Consider the following 18021-nt stretch of genomic DNA (forward strand, 5'->3'; position numbering starts at 1 on the left):
AAGGCAAAAGCACATTGACTCTCCCGTTCGTCTTTGACTCGTCACACACGGTGAGGGTATCCTCGCTCCACCTCCACCTTTGCCTGTACACCACTACCCTTCTCTTCTTCCTCCTACTCTTTTCTCCATCACCACCGCTACCACCACCACCACCACCACCACCATCACCACCACCACCACCACTAGCATCACTTCTCCTCTCGTGCTACTCTTGCCGGCGGTCTCCGAGGGAATATTCCTCACGGTTCGTCGACGGCCAGTCAGTGCGCGACTCGTCGTTGTTGCGACGGTTGGCGAGGAGGAGAGTGTTGTATACGTGCCTTTTCGTGGAAAATTATGCTCGTGGCGGATTGTCGTGCTCCTCGTCGACGTAGTGGCTCGTGTACCGCGAATGAACGCTCAACACGAGCGTAGTTGTGAGATTTTTAATATCGATCAAAGAGCTGAAGAAAATAAAAAAAAGATTATCGAGTACACGATCTGTCTACTATATTATATATATATATATATATACACACATAGAGACAGAAAAAGAACCCGGAGAGATATTCAAATCATCATCCAACGAATAGAAAGAGAGAGGCGTCGCCCAAAGGATCGCAAACCATTAGTGTGTTTTTCATAGATCCTACGCGCAAAAATATTTATCCCATACCCTGTTGGACGAAGCTGTTCTACGACTCTCAGCGTCCCACGGATAATGGAATAAAGTGTGTCACAGTGTTCAGTGATCGCGCGTGATTTTCTAATATTCTCGCGGCTATCGTGATTACCTCTTTGCCACCGGATATACATAAATATAAATAAATATATATATCAGCATCATTTTTTTTCTAAGTGTATTATACAGTGTGCTACAGACCAGCAGAAGTGACCGCGCGAATCATCCGTGAGTTAGCTTCGTTTCGACTTTATTTTTTTTTTTTTCATTTTGCGTGAAGTATAAGCCGGCCAAAGTTTTCTTCAAATACATATTGAAACAAGGATTACGTATATCAACATCTTGACGAAATCGACCAACGAAAGAAGGAAAACAGTGTGTGTTGAAGGGATACAGTAGCTCGTACCTTCTACGGTACGGTGGCTATGCAGCCTCGCGAAATTACGGCGAGGAGGTAACGCCGACGAGCACACCAGAGCACCACGGTCCACACACTTCCGCCGACGACGCATCGGCGGCGTGTAAACATCGAACGAAACAACCACCAAACATGTGGACCACGATGCTCGTGTGGACGGCCGCCGTCGTGCTTCTGCCAGCACCCCGAGCGGTAAGTTTGATTTTTTATTTAATCTAATTTCGTTCTCTTTTATTCTTTTTACAATTTATTTCGATTCTATTGATTGTACATTTCGAAATTCGAAAAGGTAGAAATTCTTCGAAAAGAAGTTTATTTAGGCGCGAAGTGTGAAATTTGTCAAAAATTTAAATGCCGCCTTTTCTTCTTTTTCTTTTTCTTCTTTTTTCTTTTTTTTTTTTTTTTTACGTCTGCTCGAAAAAGATACTTGAGAATTTCTTGGAAATATTTCTGTTTATTTTTAGAGGAATGGTCGCTGTATAACGCGTTGCAAAACATCTTTTTAAACGGACGTCAAGATGTTTTACAATCGCTTCTTCCGAAATATCTCGTGCCTTAGTCTCATCATTGTTTCTTTTTTTCGAATCTGTAATTCTGTTTCAACGTGATAAAATAGAATTTCGATCGAATAAAAATAATCCGAATACATGACACATCGAATTACGTTCTATTAATTTTTTTACCCGCAATCGTCTCGATGTTCCGTCAATCATCGCTCCGCTCGGTTTCATGGGAATATTGCTTAAAGCGTAATTGCAACGCGCCATCTTTCCAAACTAGCAAAAAAGATTAACTACGATCGATCGATAACACGTATTATAATAGAATCGAACGGGATCACGGAAATTTTGAAAACTTGCAGTACTTCTAACAATGGAATAAGGTGTATGAATATACGAATGAACGGATTATTTTGTCAACGTACTTAATCCGTGTCGCATGTTGTCAAACGAAATAAAGAGAGAGATAACCTATACGTTTGTCAACTGAAACATCGTAAGCGACCTTCGTCGTTGTCGATGAATGGCGCGATGTTTTGATTCGGAATCCAAGAGACGTTCCCCGTCTGTCAAACCGGTCGTAAGCTCTGTTGGTATTTATGGTAAAAACGATGACACGCCATCGATGGGTGCGTTCAGAATAGAAGCTCGTCTCTATATATTTACAGTCTCGTTCTGGTGTGTGCGCGCGCACACTACCGATACGTTCTCCCGCGTCTAATTAAGTACTTGCGTAAGTGCGATCGCGGCTTATATTTATCCAGTCGAACGCTATATCTGTAAATGTGTGTACGGTTCGATCGAGCTGCAGAATGCTTTCCAATTTTAACTCACCTTCAATCTGTTTTTCTCCCTGTCTCGTTTTCCTTTTCTATATTCGTTCGGAAAAAATTTAGTTTCATAAAAATCAACGTAACAAAGTTCGTAAGTTTCGTGTTTGCGTGTATAATAGTTTCATTTCTTTTTCACGCGCTAGTCACCACGGGTTCCAAGTGTATTCTTCCTGGGAGAGATGTTTTTTTCATTCTCTGCTTTTCTCTCTTTCTCGCGAAGTCCTTGCTTCTTTGCTCTGCTCCTTGTCCCTCCTTCGCTTGTCGTCCATCTTTTTCTTCCTCTGTCGGCCATGTCTCGAACCATCCGACGAAAGAGGAGAAAACCAGTGGTAACAGTTATTCGCCGACATACAACTCTAAATCTGGATCACTCTTTTAGAAGTGTCTAGCTTCTCATCTCTTGCACGTCATATCGAACCGGTCTTTTCTCTTTTCATCTTTCCGACTTTTAACCGGTGCAATTTTGATATTAGATCTTTTATCATTCCTCTGATCGATGAAAAGTAGTTGAGATATATAACCAGAATGTGATATGGAATCACAGTATTCAAGGGGTGCCTGTAGAAAATTGTTTTGTGACGAAATAACGTTGGTTGTATCCGTAAATAGTCGGCGGCGGCCATTCTCGTTCCGAGAATAGCACTCCAGCGCGCCAAAAATGAGAATTCCTCATCGAGAATCGTGGCGAGTCGCTTATGTGTACGCGTTACCTCTAACCTGCTGTGTTTTACGACGTGTAATGAAAAACGTTCGCGAGGAAATATTTCTTTCGTTCGATCGAAGTCATGTATATTTTTTCTTGTTCCGATTGTAAGACTCGTAAAACGTCTCCTGTGCTTTTTCTCTGTATGCAAAAAAAACGTGTGAAACGACCATTTTAACATAAACGCGATAAAGAAAGCACTTTTTTATGTTTATTTTTTCACCTGCTGAAAAAAAGGAGAAAGAATGTCGGTGTCTCAGGGTACGAAATTCGAAGATCGCAACGGGGGTATAATGGACGTGCAAGAGGGCCATGGCGAGATCGTAAAACGATCCGCAGGCTCGATAGTAAGGTTAGTGCGCTCCTCTCGTTCACGTGAGACACGATATATGTATAGTTTTGCTCGACTATACAATGTCTCGTGGGAAGGCTCTCTCGACTGTCTGCTGGCCTATACACTACCTTTGTATGTTCACTTGCGCACCTGTGAATGTTGTGTGTGTGTGTGTGTGTGTGTATAGCCTTAGGGCATTGTCCACAGTGGTCAAGAACTCTCGCCGTCCGAACGACGACAAAGAGCAGAGTAGAACCGGAGAAATATTGACATATCGACTCTATTTACACTGGATACTGTCGCCAAAAGGAAAATCATTCCTCCCAAAATGCTCTTTGATTCACGAATCTTAACCTTTATATGTGTTTATGCCTATTACTAAAAGTCTTCGCAGAGTGACATTGTAGGATAGTAAACATTTTGTTACAAAGTAATCACTAGTTCGATTCCATTCGATCGATTTGAGGTTTCTATTAAGATGAAATACAAAAAATCCTCTAGATGTCTCTAGTTGCGCAATTTCTTCGACACATCGAGAATCGTAATTAATTTTTCGTTAATATAGTGATACGATGAGAAACGATCAGTAGCATATGCTAATACGTTTACGACTGATTCCAGTCACCTTCTTTTTTTTCTCCTTCTCATGAAAACGCCCCTCGTGTTCCATAATCATCGAGGCTCGACAGCACGCGTCGCGAAATGTTCATCTGCGCCTTTAGCACTCTTTCCTTTCTTTTTTTCTTGAGAAGAGCTTTCTCGCTCACGTCTTTCCGAACGAAAAAAAGTACTTTTTGTCGGGTCACTCGCGTAGATATCTCTGCTCCTCCTGGGAGATGTGCAGCACAGAAGATACACGCGTGCGCAAAAACGCGCTTACACACGTGCTGCCCCGGCGGCGTGTTCGGTCGTTGGGCACGAGACGACCCCCCGACGTGGAGTGTGTTAGCCAAGTTTGTTTGTCGCGCGTTACACATTCGCTCGAAGAATTCGACGGTTTTCTCGTATCTTCTTCTGTCGTCAGTAACAGTTCGCAGAATCAAGTTAAAGTAGGGTATAAAAAGTTGCGTCAATGGCGGAATCAAATGTGTTTTGCGTTTTCAATCTTTTTCACCAAGTGGCGCTGGTGCGGTGTTTGAATGATGCGTTGTGATTATGCCTTCAAGATTCGTTATTGGTTATGTTATAATTGATACATAATAGAAATTGATAAGGTTAGAAATATCGATGATTATTAATTTGACAGAATTTTTGTTGAATGAAATTCGATTTATTTTCAGGTAAATGCTTCTGGGGTGTTCGAGTTGAGGCTGAAGTCATTCGTGAACGAGTATGGAAAAGACAGTCTTGGCAAGTGCTGTTCAGGCAGCACTTCCAAGACTGGTGAGTGCTCAGGCGTTTGTAAGACCAGGTTCAGGGTCTGCTTGAAACAATATCAAGTGAAGATCGACACGACGACGCCGTGCACATACGGCGACGTCGTCACACCCGTTCTGGGTGAGAACATCGTTAATCTCAGCCCCAATGTCGCCATTCCAGGCTTCACTAATCCCATCAGATTTCCATTCGACTTCACGTGGCCGGTAAGTGTCTTTAGATATATTTTATGCGTTATTTTTCTAGAATAATAATTATTTCAACGAAAATAGTATATTTATGTATATCGATATTTCAATTCTGCAATAATCATAAATTTCTTATGTCGATGAGGTTAAAATTGAGGTTAGGTTCTTGATTGAAATACATTTTAATGATTGCAAGTATGAAACATCGTTAAACAATTTCCAACTGTTTCTATTAAAAATATTATCTTCGTGTCTGACAGAATTATGCGATAATACAGATAAATAAAACATCGCCGATGTTTTATGCTTTTGCTTTTCCATACTTTTGCTATTTACAAGCATTAACATATCGCGTGCGCAGAACGCGAAAAATCATTCGTAACATAAACGGAACTGAAAACGACACGTAATAAATCGTGGAAAAAAATCGATCTATTATGAATGCCATCGTATGCAATCGTGTTTTTCTCACGCGCATTTGCGAAACGTTTATTAGATAAACGTTTTCCGCTTGCTACAAAGACTTCATTTCTAACAATAATCTTCCTCGACGATCGTGGTTCGTCATTTTTTCGCCAGACTGTATCATGCTAGCTAGAAAAGGAAGGAGATCATTGTAGAGCGTTTTGTTGGTGATCAGAGCGTGTTGTAGATACAGTTAGCCGATTTTCTATTGTACATGTATACATAATGTCTCTTCTTAGATCTCTGTCGAGAGGAAATGACACCGGTTGACGAACGCGGTTCCCAACTTTGATCCTTGTCTTGAATAATGAACGCGCGTGGAAGATTAAGACCCTTTCGTTGACTTAACCATGAGGGAGACATGTGCGAGCTCACCGGGGAGTAAAAATTGCTCGTTGTATCAGATTCAATCTTTGCCCCTTATCTTTCCACATTCCCGGTAAATTAATTCTGGCGCGAGCTAAATTATAGTCGGGTCAATATGATATTTTCATATTTTACAAAGTTGCTTGAAAACGATATGATTCTAGATTTTAATTTTTCAAAAGAAAAATTATCAAAAGTGATCTTTCGTTTTATTTTTATTTATTTTTTTGTATCACTTTGTATAACAAAAAAAAGTAATGCAACTGTTTGAATTACGTTGCAGAGAACTGTTAGCTTCTTATCTTTGTTCGCTTTCTGCTGGTACGACACCCAACAATACAATCATTTGAAAGGGTTGTAAAAGGTTTCTTTAGTGTAGCGTGATATTTTCTCCCGTTTCCGTTAGGATCGATAAGGAAAAATTGAAAAGCAAATTGGCTGATTAGCTGTCGCTTCGCTTTGCTTGTATTTTTGAAAGCAGACCACTTTCCATTGTTGAACACGAAATAAAATTGCGTAAAATCTCACGAATACATCGCACCTGCCCATCGCACGTATAACCGATCGCCTCGAGTAATTAACCTCGTGGCGAAAAAAAAAATAAAAAAGAAGAAACGAAGGAGAAGAAAAAGAAGAATTCGCGAGGAAGGGAAAAATTACAGAGCCCCCCTTCGTCTTCTTCCTACTTTCTCGCGGTCGCGACGAAAGAAAGGCAGGTCGATCGCATTAAAAACGAACGTTTCGTGGGCACGATGCGCGCGTGCACGCACAGCCGCGCGCAACAGTGCGACGAGGATGACCAAACTAATGGCAGATGGTGCGAGAACCGGCGGAGTAAGCAAGACGAACGATGGCACTTGTCTCTCCCTCCTGCTGTTACTGTTATTACTTGCTTGTTGTTGTTTCGATAATTCTTGACATTGGCGGGAACAGTATAATTTTTCCAAATAATTTAGAAGTGTTATAGATTAATTTTTATATAGATGAACATTTCATTATTAATAGAAGTCGTGTCGTGTAGTGTAGAGGTTAGAATGTTTAAAATAAAAATTCATCTACAAAAAAAAATAGAGATAGTTAGTATCAGTTTTAATATTTAATATTCGATATATTCAACAATCAGTATCATAGAGAAACTGGAATACTATCAAGTTCAAATATCCTCGTTATATAAAGCGACACATTCTCAAGATGGCTCGTATACGTCCGCTCGTTAACGCGTGCCATCGAGTACCATATCTACGCCAATGTTTGCCCACCATCTCTGGTGTACGTCAGTTCTTCTCGTTGCTGTTCGCGTATAGTACTTCTGCCTATGAGACGCACTGCAGGGCCACTGGCAGATGGCTAGGCCTTTTGTGCTTCTACACTTCCCTCGTAATCTCTCTCTGGCTTTCTCTCTCTCTCTCGTTCCTTCTATTTCCCGTCCTTGTTGTCTTCGAAGCTCTCTCGCGGGCAGAGTTAAATTTACTAACCCATATGGCGCCCCTCGCGCCACCTCTGCGCCAGTTCCCCTGTCTCACTTCAAAAATCCGTCCTGCTCGTTCTTTTCCCTCGTCGTGTTTTAGAGCCGCGTTTCTCCATTGTTTTTCATTTTTTTTCTTCTTCTTCTTCTTCTTCAACAGCGCGTTATTTATTTATCTTCTTCCTTCTTCTCTCGCTGATTTTTTCTCGTCGAAATTTTTCTACTGTATCGTTTAACCTGCTGCCCTCTGTCTCGATTCTCTCCCCCGACTCTTCACTACCGTAGTATCGGCCGATATTACAAGTTATATCGGGCAGCAAAAGGCTGCCGGTTCGAAGACAGAAACTCTTCTCGACGATGAGGAGGAAAAAAAAAAAAAAAAAAAAAGAATTGATGTTCTTGGAAGAGAGGAGGCTGGCCGGAATCCTGCGTGTGGAAACAACCTTTGAATCGGCACGGTAGTCTGTCTTCTTATACCAACGGCGGGCGACGTCAGGGAAAAGGAATAGGCGGCGTCGTAACGTGTAATCGCTATTTGGAGTGTCGGATTTATTTTCGTTGCGCCAGTGCGTGAGAATGGGTTTTCATTCAGCAAAAAAAAAAAAAAAAAAAAAAAAAAAAAAAANAAAAAAAAAAAAAAAAAAAAAAAAAAAAAAAAAAAAATCCTCGTGCAACTCGATAATAATCCTCGTATTCTAATGAACAAAATCTGATGAAAAATACTCCCGCGTAATGTGGAAGATAATTTTTATTCGAAAGTATTTAACACTGTATCCCTAACGGAAAGGAGGAAATCCTTCAAAGTCTGAACGCACGGACGGATCGACGTGCCGGAAATGCGCTAATTACAGCCACTACCGGGAGTCGCGGTGCGTAGACGCAAAAGCAACAATGTATCATTAATAACAGTTAGCTTGGATAGATGAGCTTCTTTCACTCAATGCGTGAAAAGACGACGAAAAGATGACGGGTTGAAATAAATAAATACATCCCGTCTTCCCTTCGTGATTTTTTACGCTGGATTCATTCCTGGATTCCTTTCTTAATTACCATGCGTCGGTCGATCCAACAGAGATAAAAAAGATGATGGGGGAATCGTCGTGTTACCGAAAGTTAGTCAGAAAAATAGTGAAGAAGAGGTTGGTTGCGCAAGCGTGTTCTGGAATACGCATGTCTGCCGTTAATTAAAAGACAGAAACGTTCCCCCTAGCTTGATACACGTAATCGTAACCTTCGTCTGGTTGCATCAAGATCGAGAGTCGCACTCTTCCCGTCTCCTTCTCTCTCTCCGTCGTTCTTGGGTTAATTGCTTTACGTTACACCGTGTTGCGAGACTTATTAAAACAGCACGATTCGCGACAGTGCCGCTATTGTGCAGAATCGTCGAGGAATTCACTTGATTCTGTCGAGTTCTCTATGAACTCGATCTTTTGCTTTTATTATTATATCTTTCTCTATTTTAATATATTTTTCTCTATTATTTTTCTTGGTATTCGTTAATTATTTTTTTTAATCTATTAAAATTTCTTCCTTCTATTTTTAACATGTTCTATTTATTATCCTTTCGTCGGTAAGATCAATTTATTCCCTCGCAAATTCTTATCGATAATTTCTCGCCATTACAGGTAACGTAATCCTTATTGTCACCCGAAAAACGGTTGCACAAAGATGATCGGGTCGGTTCAAAGAATCATTAAAAAAATTCCTTTCTTTTCCTTATATCTTTCCTGTGTGTCCGCGGTCCACAAAGCACAAGCGGAGCCGCGCGTATCGTACATACTCGAGGATCGTGGGTACCAACCCGAGAAGGACGTCGAGCACAGAGAAAAAGAGAGAAAAGGACAAATGAAAGGCTCGCGCCGCGCGACCAACAGAGACGGCTAAGGATAGAGAGGAGCATAAAGGTGGCATACACACATACAGGCGCTCACGTGTATATATATATATATATATATATATATATATATATATATATATGATACGTATAATATATATATATATATATATATATATATATATATATACGTAACCAACCGCGTAGAGAAGGTGGGGAAATGACGAAGAGAAGGTGGGACCGAAAGAGACAGAGAATCGTGGTCCCACGGCCGAAAAGGCTGCGTGATTCGCGTCCCAGACGAAGGAACAAGCGGAGAAGGGCGTCGGATGAATGGCTGACTCGGGTATACGCCGATACGCGGCTTCCACGACGTGAAACGTTTAGCATAAATTACGTCTTAGAGACGGGGAGAGGACTCGAACGCCGGCTGACCGGTACTCTACCCGACTCAGCTCCACGATGCTCGGAATACCATGAGTTTTTTATAACCGAGATATACACCGGAGGGATTCGGTGAAAGTTTTGCAATTGTAGATGTCGGTGATCTCTCGAGGCAAGTGGAAAACTGTCGCTTCGTTTTTCTTCGTCAGTAAAGATTATTAATAGGGAATCGTAAAAGAATATTAATTCTGATATGTTATAAATAATAATAAAAGTCTAAAGAATATAATATTTTTGAAAAGAAAATATATGTTAATTTTATTAAATTGATGTATCAGTAAATTCAGTCATAGTATTCATATTTGCCAAATTTAGTGTTTCGTTTTTGCGATATGACGTAAGATGCTAGTATAGTGAAGTTTGACGCGAACAGATGAAACGAAGAAACCTACTTCACGATGCATAACTTATTGCTAGTAAGATTTTAGACTAGTAGAGTATCTTTAGAATCACCCGCGTTTGACCTCTTTTCTACTTCGTTGCTTTCTTCCTTTCTCTCATTCGCACGATGCACACGCAATAAAATCGTCTCATATTTTCAAATCGATATATCGATGCGTCATACGTCAAATCGAGAGAACCGAATGGCGGAAAAGTAGTGTTGCAGGTGGCGCCTCAGGGACGGCCATTGTGTTCGCGATCGTGGGAAAGTCGGCCGCTAATTAACCGTCAAAATCTAATTAGCAGAATAACTAATTAGAGCGTTACGCTGGCTAACGATTACAAACGTGCTCGAACTTATCTACAAATAGCTACTAAGAGGCGGAGCACGATTATTCGAAGCGTGTCGTGGATGATGAAGAAGAGAAGTCACTCTTTCGCTATTTACCTCGTCTTTTGCTTCTCTTTCCTCTTCGTCTTTCTTGCAACATCAGTGATTTCTTTCAAAAGGATGCTTGAAGAGAAAACGAAGAAGAGTGTTCTCCGTAATAATAGTAAAATGGCTTTCTGTCCGGAGGCCATCTTTTTTTTACTAGTCGTGTGCGCCACTAATGCCGGGAAGAAAGAGAGAGTATGTATATGGGCCACGAGCGTTTCTAACCTCACTCTAGGCATAACTCGAACAGAGATACAACATAAACGGGAGTGTACTGCCCCACCCTAAAGGCGCGACACGTGGTCATCGAACAGGTATACCATCAGCTGATAGACCTGCTGTCAAAGCTTATTAACATGTCCCAATGAAACGCGCGAAATGTTCACGTGGAATCGTTCCGTTTCAGCTTGCTTTTCTGGCTCGTTTCACTTTTTGTTGATACATTAATTAAGTCTTTTTTTTTTTTATATGCTAAGATCGCACGATCAGTTAAACTTTTGACGTGTCACTGTTTTTTTTTCCTTTTTTTCATTTTGTTTTTATTAGATGTTTTTTATTATCATGATCTCTAGTTCGTTCTATTACGTTTCGTTTCGTTGTGATCGTGAAAGAAAAAAAATGTGTTTATAGATTGAACGTTTTTGCGATTGCACTTGTGTTTTTTGTTCCATGTTTTCTTTTTATCTTTTTTTTCTCTTCGATCGCGTTCGGACATTTATTTTTCTATCACTGTATATGAGGATAGATTGTATCACGGTCTCTCGGTTCTAGCACGTTTCACTTTTTGCGCTTCTGAATGTTTTTCCCCTTCTCTCTCTCTCTCTCTCTCTCTCTCTCTCTCTGTCTGTCTGTCTGTCTCTCTCTGTCTCACAATGGTTTCATTTCATCCGCCAGATACACAGAGTAATTTCGACGCGACACCAATGGGGAGATCGAGTTGATGTTTGTGTTTTAGTGCAATAAATCTACGATGATGCGGTTCCATTGACCAGTCCTATCGATCGTAGGAAATTCTGTTGAATAATTGAATAGATTACGAGGGAAATAGAAATCTCGAGGAATCGAGTAATATCGCAGCGATGGCTCAGTGAAATATCCATTAATAGAAGAACGCTCGCGCGAGTTAAAGAGAAGACTGTGAAAGCGTGACTTTTGTTCGCATTACTCGAAACGAGGAAAGGAACGAATAAAATTATTCGGTTGGTGTAATAATTCTATGCAACGAGTCGTGATTAAATGCTCGCGTCTAGCTACTTCGACACGGTTTGTAATGGGTGGAAGAGGAAGGGAGGGCAATGGAAACGATGCGTTTTCATTTTGTCGATAAAAAGGAACTCGCGGAAATTGTTTCGTGCTTTTGTTGAGAAAATGCTACGTAACGCGTTTAAAAAAGTTCGCGGCACGTGAACCGGTGGGTGTGTCAATGTACTTTTCATAGGTTGCTCGGGGATAGCCTAAAGGCGAAGAGTCGACGCAGTGTCGTCGCTCGGTTATCCACGGTTTCCTCTTCCTCCTTTCGACGAAGAATGGAGGCCACGAAAATTTCTCCATGCGGAAATGCCACGCTTCTCGAGCGCGAGACCACACGCTCGTCTACGCGCTCGAGACATTAAAGCGTGAATGGTTAAAAATAGAATCGCTAGGACGAGCACAGCCGGCTTTCCGCAATGGCTCGTCCCCGTGTTTTTTTTTTTCTCACTCATCCCTTTTTATATCCCTCTCTTACTTAATCGATGCTCCGTCAATTAACCTTTTAACCATAGGCAAATTCGAGCGGACGCGGATCCTTTGAAAAATATACTTTTTCTTTCTTTAAACAAGAATCCCTAGAGTCGAAAAATATATCGGTTAATGGGTAAAATTATTCCGAGAATAATCATCTTACTTCTCTACCATTTGCATATTATTATCGGTTTCCTTTAATGGTGAAAAAAGAAGGAAGAATATATAAGTTGATATAAACCGGTTATAAAGATATCACGTACGGCAAGGATAGCCGCGCGTTTTCCCAGGATACGACGAAAAGTCATAGCCGACTTCCGGCTCCTTTTTCCACGATGAATCACGCTCTACCAGCGGCAACAGCCTCAATACCGAATCATTAGTCGCATCTACATACTTACGTGCAACTATATACATGGCTACCTGTTTCTTCTTTCTCGTTCGCCGCGACCGTTTTCCGCGATGATTAATATATGCGCATAGGACGCGACGAGATTGCAGTGCTTGCGCACACTGCGTGGCGAAACTGAACGCGTACGAAAGAAGGACAGATGACCAAACGAGAGGAACGTTAGACGAGGTTGTTCCATCGGAACGGAGAAATAGAGAAAGAAATAGAGGGGATAAGGGGTAAAAGAAGTGGCTAGATGTAGTCTCGATAGTGCGAAACGAGGTAAGAGAGATTATTTTTCGAGGGAATCGAACGGAGAAAGACGGATTGCAGAGTAGAAAGAAAGGAGTTGACGCGCTGGTAGACTCGTCGGAGCGAGAGAAAGAGAAGGAGACGAAAGAGGAGCACGAGGCCGAGAAGGAACGATGAGCGGGCAGGAGAACCGCGTGGTGCGGAGAGAGAGGCGAGAGAAGGTGGAGGTATGCTGCGCAGCCGTGGGAACCGACTGCCGCGAGTGAGCGAGCCTCTCTCTTTCTTTCTTTATCTTTGACCGGTTTCTTCACGTTCTCTCTCCTTCTCGATCGCCTCGTCCATTCTATCCTCGTTTCTCTGTCTGTCAAACACGGAACGAGCAGAGGTTGTTTCGCTTCCTTTTCATCATTCAGGTTCTTCTTGTGTGTACGTATATATATGTATATATGTATATCCATACTATGGCATGCTTTTGCAGTACCTCTTTTCTTCCCTTTTCCTTTTCTCACTCTTAACGTTACCTTACGGTGCGCTTTTTACATCCCCATCTTCTTCTTCCTTCCTTTTCTTTCCTCGTTTCTTTTTTAGACAGAATATATATAATATATATATATATATATATATATATATGCGTATGTGTATGACGCGAGTATATGGAAATACACCTTTCTCTCTCTTTTCTCCTTGTCTTTCTTCTCGTTCCTTTTCATTCAAACCTTCGATCTATCTTTTTCTCTCCTCGTCTTTCCTTTGCTCATCTTTATATCGTCTTCTCCTCTCGTTTCACCGTGGCAAACTGCTAACCGGCCACCGAACACACCCAACACATTGTTCTTAGGATGCCTACGCGGGGCTTTTTCAGCTTTTTGTCGGCTTAATTCCGATCCCCGTAATAAATTAGCGGCCGATCACGGTGGCATTTGTCTCCTCGACAATTTATTTCCTTCTCCCCTTGGGTCGAGGCCCCCTCTCCGTCCTTCGCCTTCGAGGTCCGTTCCATCGTTCCCTTCTTTCTGGCCTTCGTTGTGCCTCGCTTTCGTCCTTGCCGCGAGAGAAAAGGGCGGTCTTGCCTCTTCTTCCTTTAAACTCTTCCCTCTTCTTTCAGCCGTCTACACCTTCCGCTTCATCCTCCCACCGCTTTTTTCCCTCTTGTTTTATCCACGTCGTTTCTTTTCCTTTTTTTTTTCTTTCTTATTATCGTTCTATCTCCGTTTCACCGTGAACGAATGAAGGTTCCCTTTAGAAGGTTCAACAGAGGACCAAGGTATACCGCGGAATTCACGCTGGAACTTTCTAACGTGTACACGCATGTGACATACCTGCGATCCTCTTTCTACCTTTTCGTTCTTTTCCTGGTGACAAATTGCTCCGTGATTCCAAGGAATATATATCGAGCAAAGAAATCGCCGCGATCTTTTTTCGTATATCTCTCTCTTCGTAACTCGAAAAACTTTGTCTACGATCCTTTTCGGTAAACAGAATAACAACGAAAGTTTAAATTTCAATGTTCGAAAGAATTCCACAATAGAACTGTTGACCTACTAGTTTATAATGTATGTACATTGTGATTGTATTATCAATTGGACATCTATATTTCAACGTCCGTATTCCACTTTCGTTCCACTTTCCGATTCATCAAACATTTATATCGAAATCAAAACAACCCCCTCGATACACCTCAATCATGCCAATCTCGTATTTAATTATCCAATTTCCATCTATCGCGTCACCGTGTCACCGATTCCACACGAGGGGAATATCTCGATCAACAGGCATGCGCACGAATCGCCCATTCGTCAGGTGGTTATCGGGAATCGAGATAAATAACCAGATTAAATCGGTCCCTAGGTTTAACCCTAGGGTGAAAAAGAGAGGGAGACACACGCGAAAACGGGATCTATCATGTGAATAGCGTGTGCTCGCTACGCGGCAGGTCATCGCGTATCTCCGAATAATGAAATTGTTCCCAGTGTTTTCGCGGCACGTCCGCGTTGTCGGCTCGTTTACGCGAACAGGAACGATGATGACAGAGAGGCCGGATATAAACATTTATTATTCACGATGCGGCAACGACTAACGAGGTCGTGTGTAATACCAGCCGCCTCTCTCGGCCGTCTCTCTTTCTCTCCCATCTCTCTCACCGTATCTTTCTCCGTCTCTTGGCCTGTCTCTACACCGTGTCAGGTACACACGCGGTGCGCGATACGGAGCGCGTGTGAATGTGTGCGCATGCGTGTGACGTTAATAATTAAACGTCGCATTATCACCGCGTGCACACGTAGCGGGCACCGCGTGTACGGCACGTACTTATTACACAATAATGTGCCGCCGCTCGTCGTCTACGATGCGTGTGTCGCGGCGGCGTGGGCCGCGCGCGCTCGTCCATAGGTGGGAGAGAGGGTATCGTTGCTGGATTTATGGTCGTGCGAGCGATTCGACGCCCACGTCCCTGCCTTTCGCGCCTGGATTTCCATCTTAGACGTGTGAAATCGTTTTCATCCGAGCTGACTTTGTTTCGTTCCTTCTCGTTTACATATACGTAGGAGGAGGAATAATTATCGTTCGAAATTGATCGAATTCGACGATTATTCGCACTAAAATTATATATCAATAATTTTGATATATGATTGATTAATTAATTCTTTTCCTATCTTTGCGAAACACACTTTCTCTCTCGATTGCGCAATAATAATAAAAGATCACGTAAGAAAATTAGCCAGAAAATTTCCACTTGTTCCTATCGAACTCCTGTCAATCAATCGAAACGATCAATTACAAGTATCCTTCCCGTTAATTCGAATTAACGATCGCACCGTGGTGCGCAAGAATTAATATATCGCCGGTTACGTGTCGCCAGAGACAAGCGTAATTTCTGTTACACAATACGCGATCGCGTGTTGCGTGTGACTTCTGCGTATAATACCTACATATATATACACGAATATCCATAATGGATAATGCAAACGAGAATATATATAACAGGTTTCCCCGGAACGATGGACAGGACATTCCATTAAAAAACAACCTCTCCTGTTTCTCTCTCTCGCGACGTCGATCGATTATTTATTTTTCGCGTCCAATTAACCATCCCCCCCTCTGTGTCTGTGTCGTCGTTTTCGAGCTTGTGCACGTGCCATCGTCGAGGAAACGCGCGCATGATTTATATCCGCGCGGTCGTTAACCATCCCCTATCTAAACCGACTATATAGCTTCCTCCTCTTGTAATTCGAAAAACGGGTGTGCGGAGAGGAGGGGAGGGGGAAATGGGGTTGTGGCACAGTCAACGACTCGAATGAGGGTTGAACTTACGCCGTTTGAACTTCTTAACGCTCTGTCGCGTATCCTCCTATCTGTCCGCGACACGTGACGTCGACTCGAGGCCGCCGCCGCCCCTCCCCCCCCCCCTCGTGCCGCCATTTTAGACACGCTTCGCCAAAGGACATGCACCCCTCTAATGCGTGGCAGGTGCGCACGTGACGCAGCCCGCCGCCTATGGAACGTTTAATTTATTGTTAATTGCGTGACGCAATTGGCACGCGCAGCTGCCTCGCTTTTGCGCATCGAAACGGGGACACGTTTCACGAATTTTATCCTTCCGTGTGTACGCCTATCCCCCCGGATATCTTCTTTTTTTTATAGGGAAGAGTGAAATTTTCGCCTGGATTTTCGATTATTATTATTATTATCATTCTTATTGTTATTATTATTATTATCATTCTTATTGTTATTATTATTTGTTATCGAACGCTCGAGAGACGAATTGAAAGGGGGAAAGAGAATTCTATGGAAAAAAAAAAAAAAAGAGAAATCGTTCTATAAAAGACATCTCGGAGAGGAGATATCTCCTCCATGGAGAAAAGGGTTAATGGTATAAGAACGAGAGGGTGTAGCGGTTAAGATTAGTGTAGTAAATAGGATTAAGGCTGGCGTCTGATCGAAGTTCACCAACCTCCTCTCTCTCTCTGTTCCCAGGGCACATTCTCGCTGATAGTGGAGGCTTATCACGACGCAGACAACACGACACAACACTCGAGCGGTAAGTAACCTTTTCCACCCTTCTCTCTCTCTCTCTCTCTCTCTCTCTCTCTCTCTCTCTCTCTCTTTTTCTCTCTTCCTTTATTAAACCACACCGAAGAATCCGCTGCCCCGCCAGTATCTCTTCTTCTCTGCAAGCCTGCCTCTGTAGCGTGTTATAACTGCCGCGTGTGCGGCACGAGTACGCTCGCACGCGCTTCGAATGGGAGGGGGGAAAAAAAAGGGGAAAAAAAAAAGAAGAAGGAAGAACGAGGAAGAGGAGGAAGGAGGAAGAGGAGAAAGGAGGGAGAAGAAGAAGAGGAAGGATGATATTTTAAAATTAGTCCTCTCTCCTGTACCACTAAATACGAGGAAGATTTGAGAAGGAGAGAAGGTTCTCGGGCATGTGCAGTCCAGCTGGATCATCGTATGCCATGCACGTCCAGCACGAGAACCCACTTCCGGTCCCTGTGCCACGACACTCACCAGAAACGTAACCTCGTTCTAAACCTTCTTCCTCCTACTTCTCTATAGGTGCTCTCCTTCTCTCTCGTCCAAATTCGATCGCGGCCAAACCTCCGCCAGGGACAAGTCGCTTCCTGTTGCCCCCCTCCACTCTCCCCGGACAAATATTGTTGCTTTTTTCTGGATGCTGCGGTTCCAGTTCCCGGTTAACCGGTTCCCTTTTTTTTTTTTTTCCTTCTCGATTGCTTATGGATGGGAAACGCAAGTGGAGGAGGAGAATGGATGGAACGAAGAGATTCGTGAGATGATCATTATGACGATTATCACGATGGATGGAGTCGAAAGGATCGATTTTTATTCAGAAATTATATCAGGATGGAAAAATTTAATCGTGTTTTAAGAACGATTTTTTTCATCTCAAAAATTAAAATTATGTCGTGTCGTGGTATTTTATCGATAATTTTAATTGCTTTTTCGATCGTTCTCGACCCTGTTTTCAATAGCGTTTCCTTGCGTCCACGTGGACAAAGTGGTCGGCCCGGCGCTTTTCGTTGCGTCATATAGTGAGGCGTGTACGTGTATGTACGGAGAGAACGGACGGAACGAGGGAAAGAGAAGCGGCCGGAGGCGCTAGTGTTTCCTTCCTGTGTAACCGTAGCACCTAGCTTCCAGCAACGCGCCACGGTAACACGAAACCCTCTGGTATGGACGTATCCTATGTGTGCACCATCTCCTCGTCTATCGAACTCCTCTCCTCTGTGCCAGCCGATAT

At 42.6% G+C, this 18021-nt stretch overlaps 1 protein-coding gene across 1 annotated transcript in view; it reads left to right on the forward strand.

Annotated features, from left to right (window-relative positions):
* Window positions 1–286: 286 nt before the first annotated feature.
* Window positions 287–18021, forward strand: part of LOC122718006 (neurogenic locus protein delta) — a 40628-nt gene continuing 22893 nt past the window's right edge. Inside the window, exons 1-3 of the mRNA XM_043942632.1 lie at window positions 287–1271; window positions 4730–5032; window positions 16743–16806. Of these exons, the coding sequence (XP_043798567.1) occupies window positions 1212–1271; window positions 4730–5032; window positions 16743–16806 (427 nt within the window). The 5' untranslated portion in view covers window positions 287–1211. The remainder of the gene's footprint in view (window positions 1272–4729; window positions 5033–16742; window positions 16807–18021) is intronic.

This window comes from Apis laboriosa, unplaced genomic scaffold, assembly GCF_014066325.1.
Source record: "Apis laboriosa isolate Shangri-la unplaced genomic scaffold, ASM1406632v1 scaffold5_cov152, whole genome shotgun sequence".
Lineage (NCBI taxonomy): Eukaryota > Metazoa > Arthropoda > Insecta > Hymenoptera > Apidae > Apis > Apis laboriosa.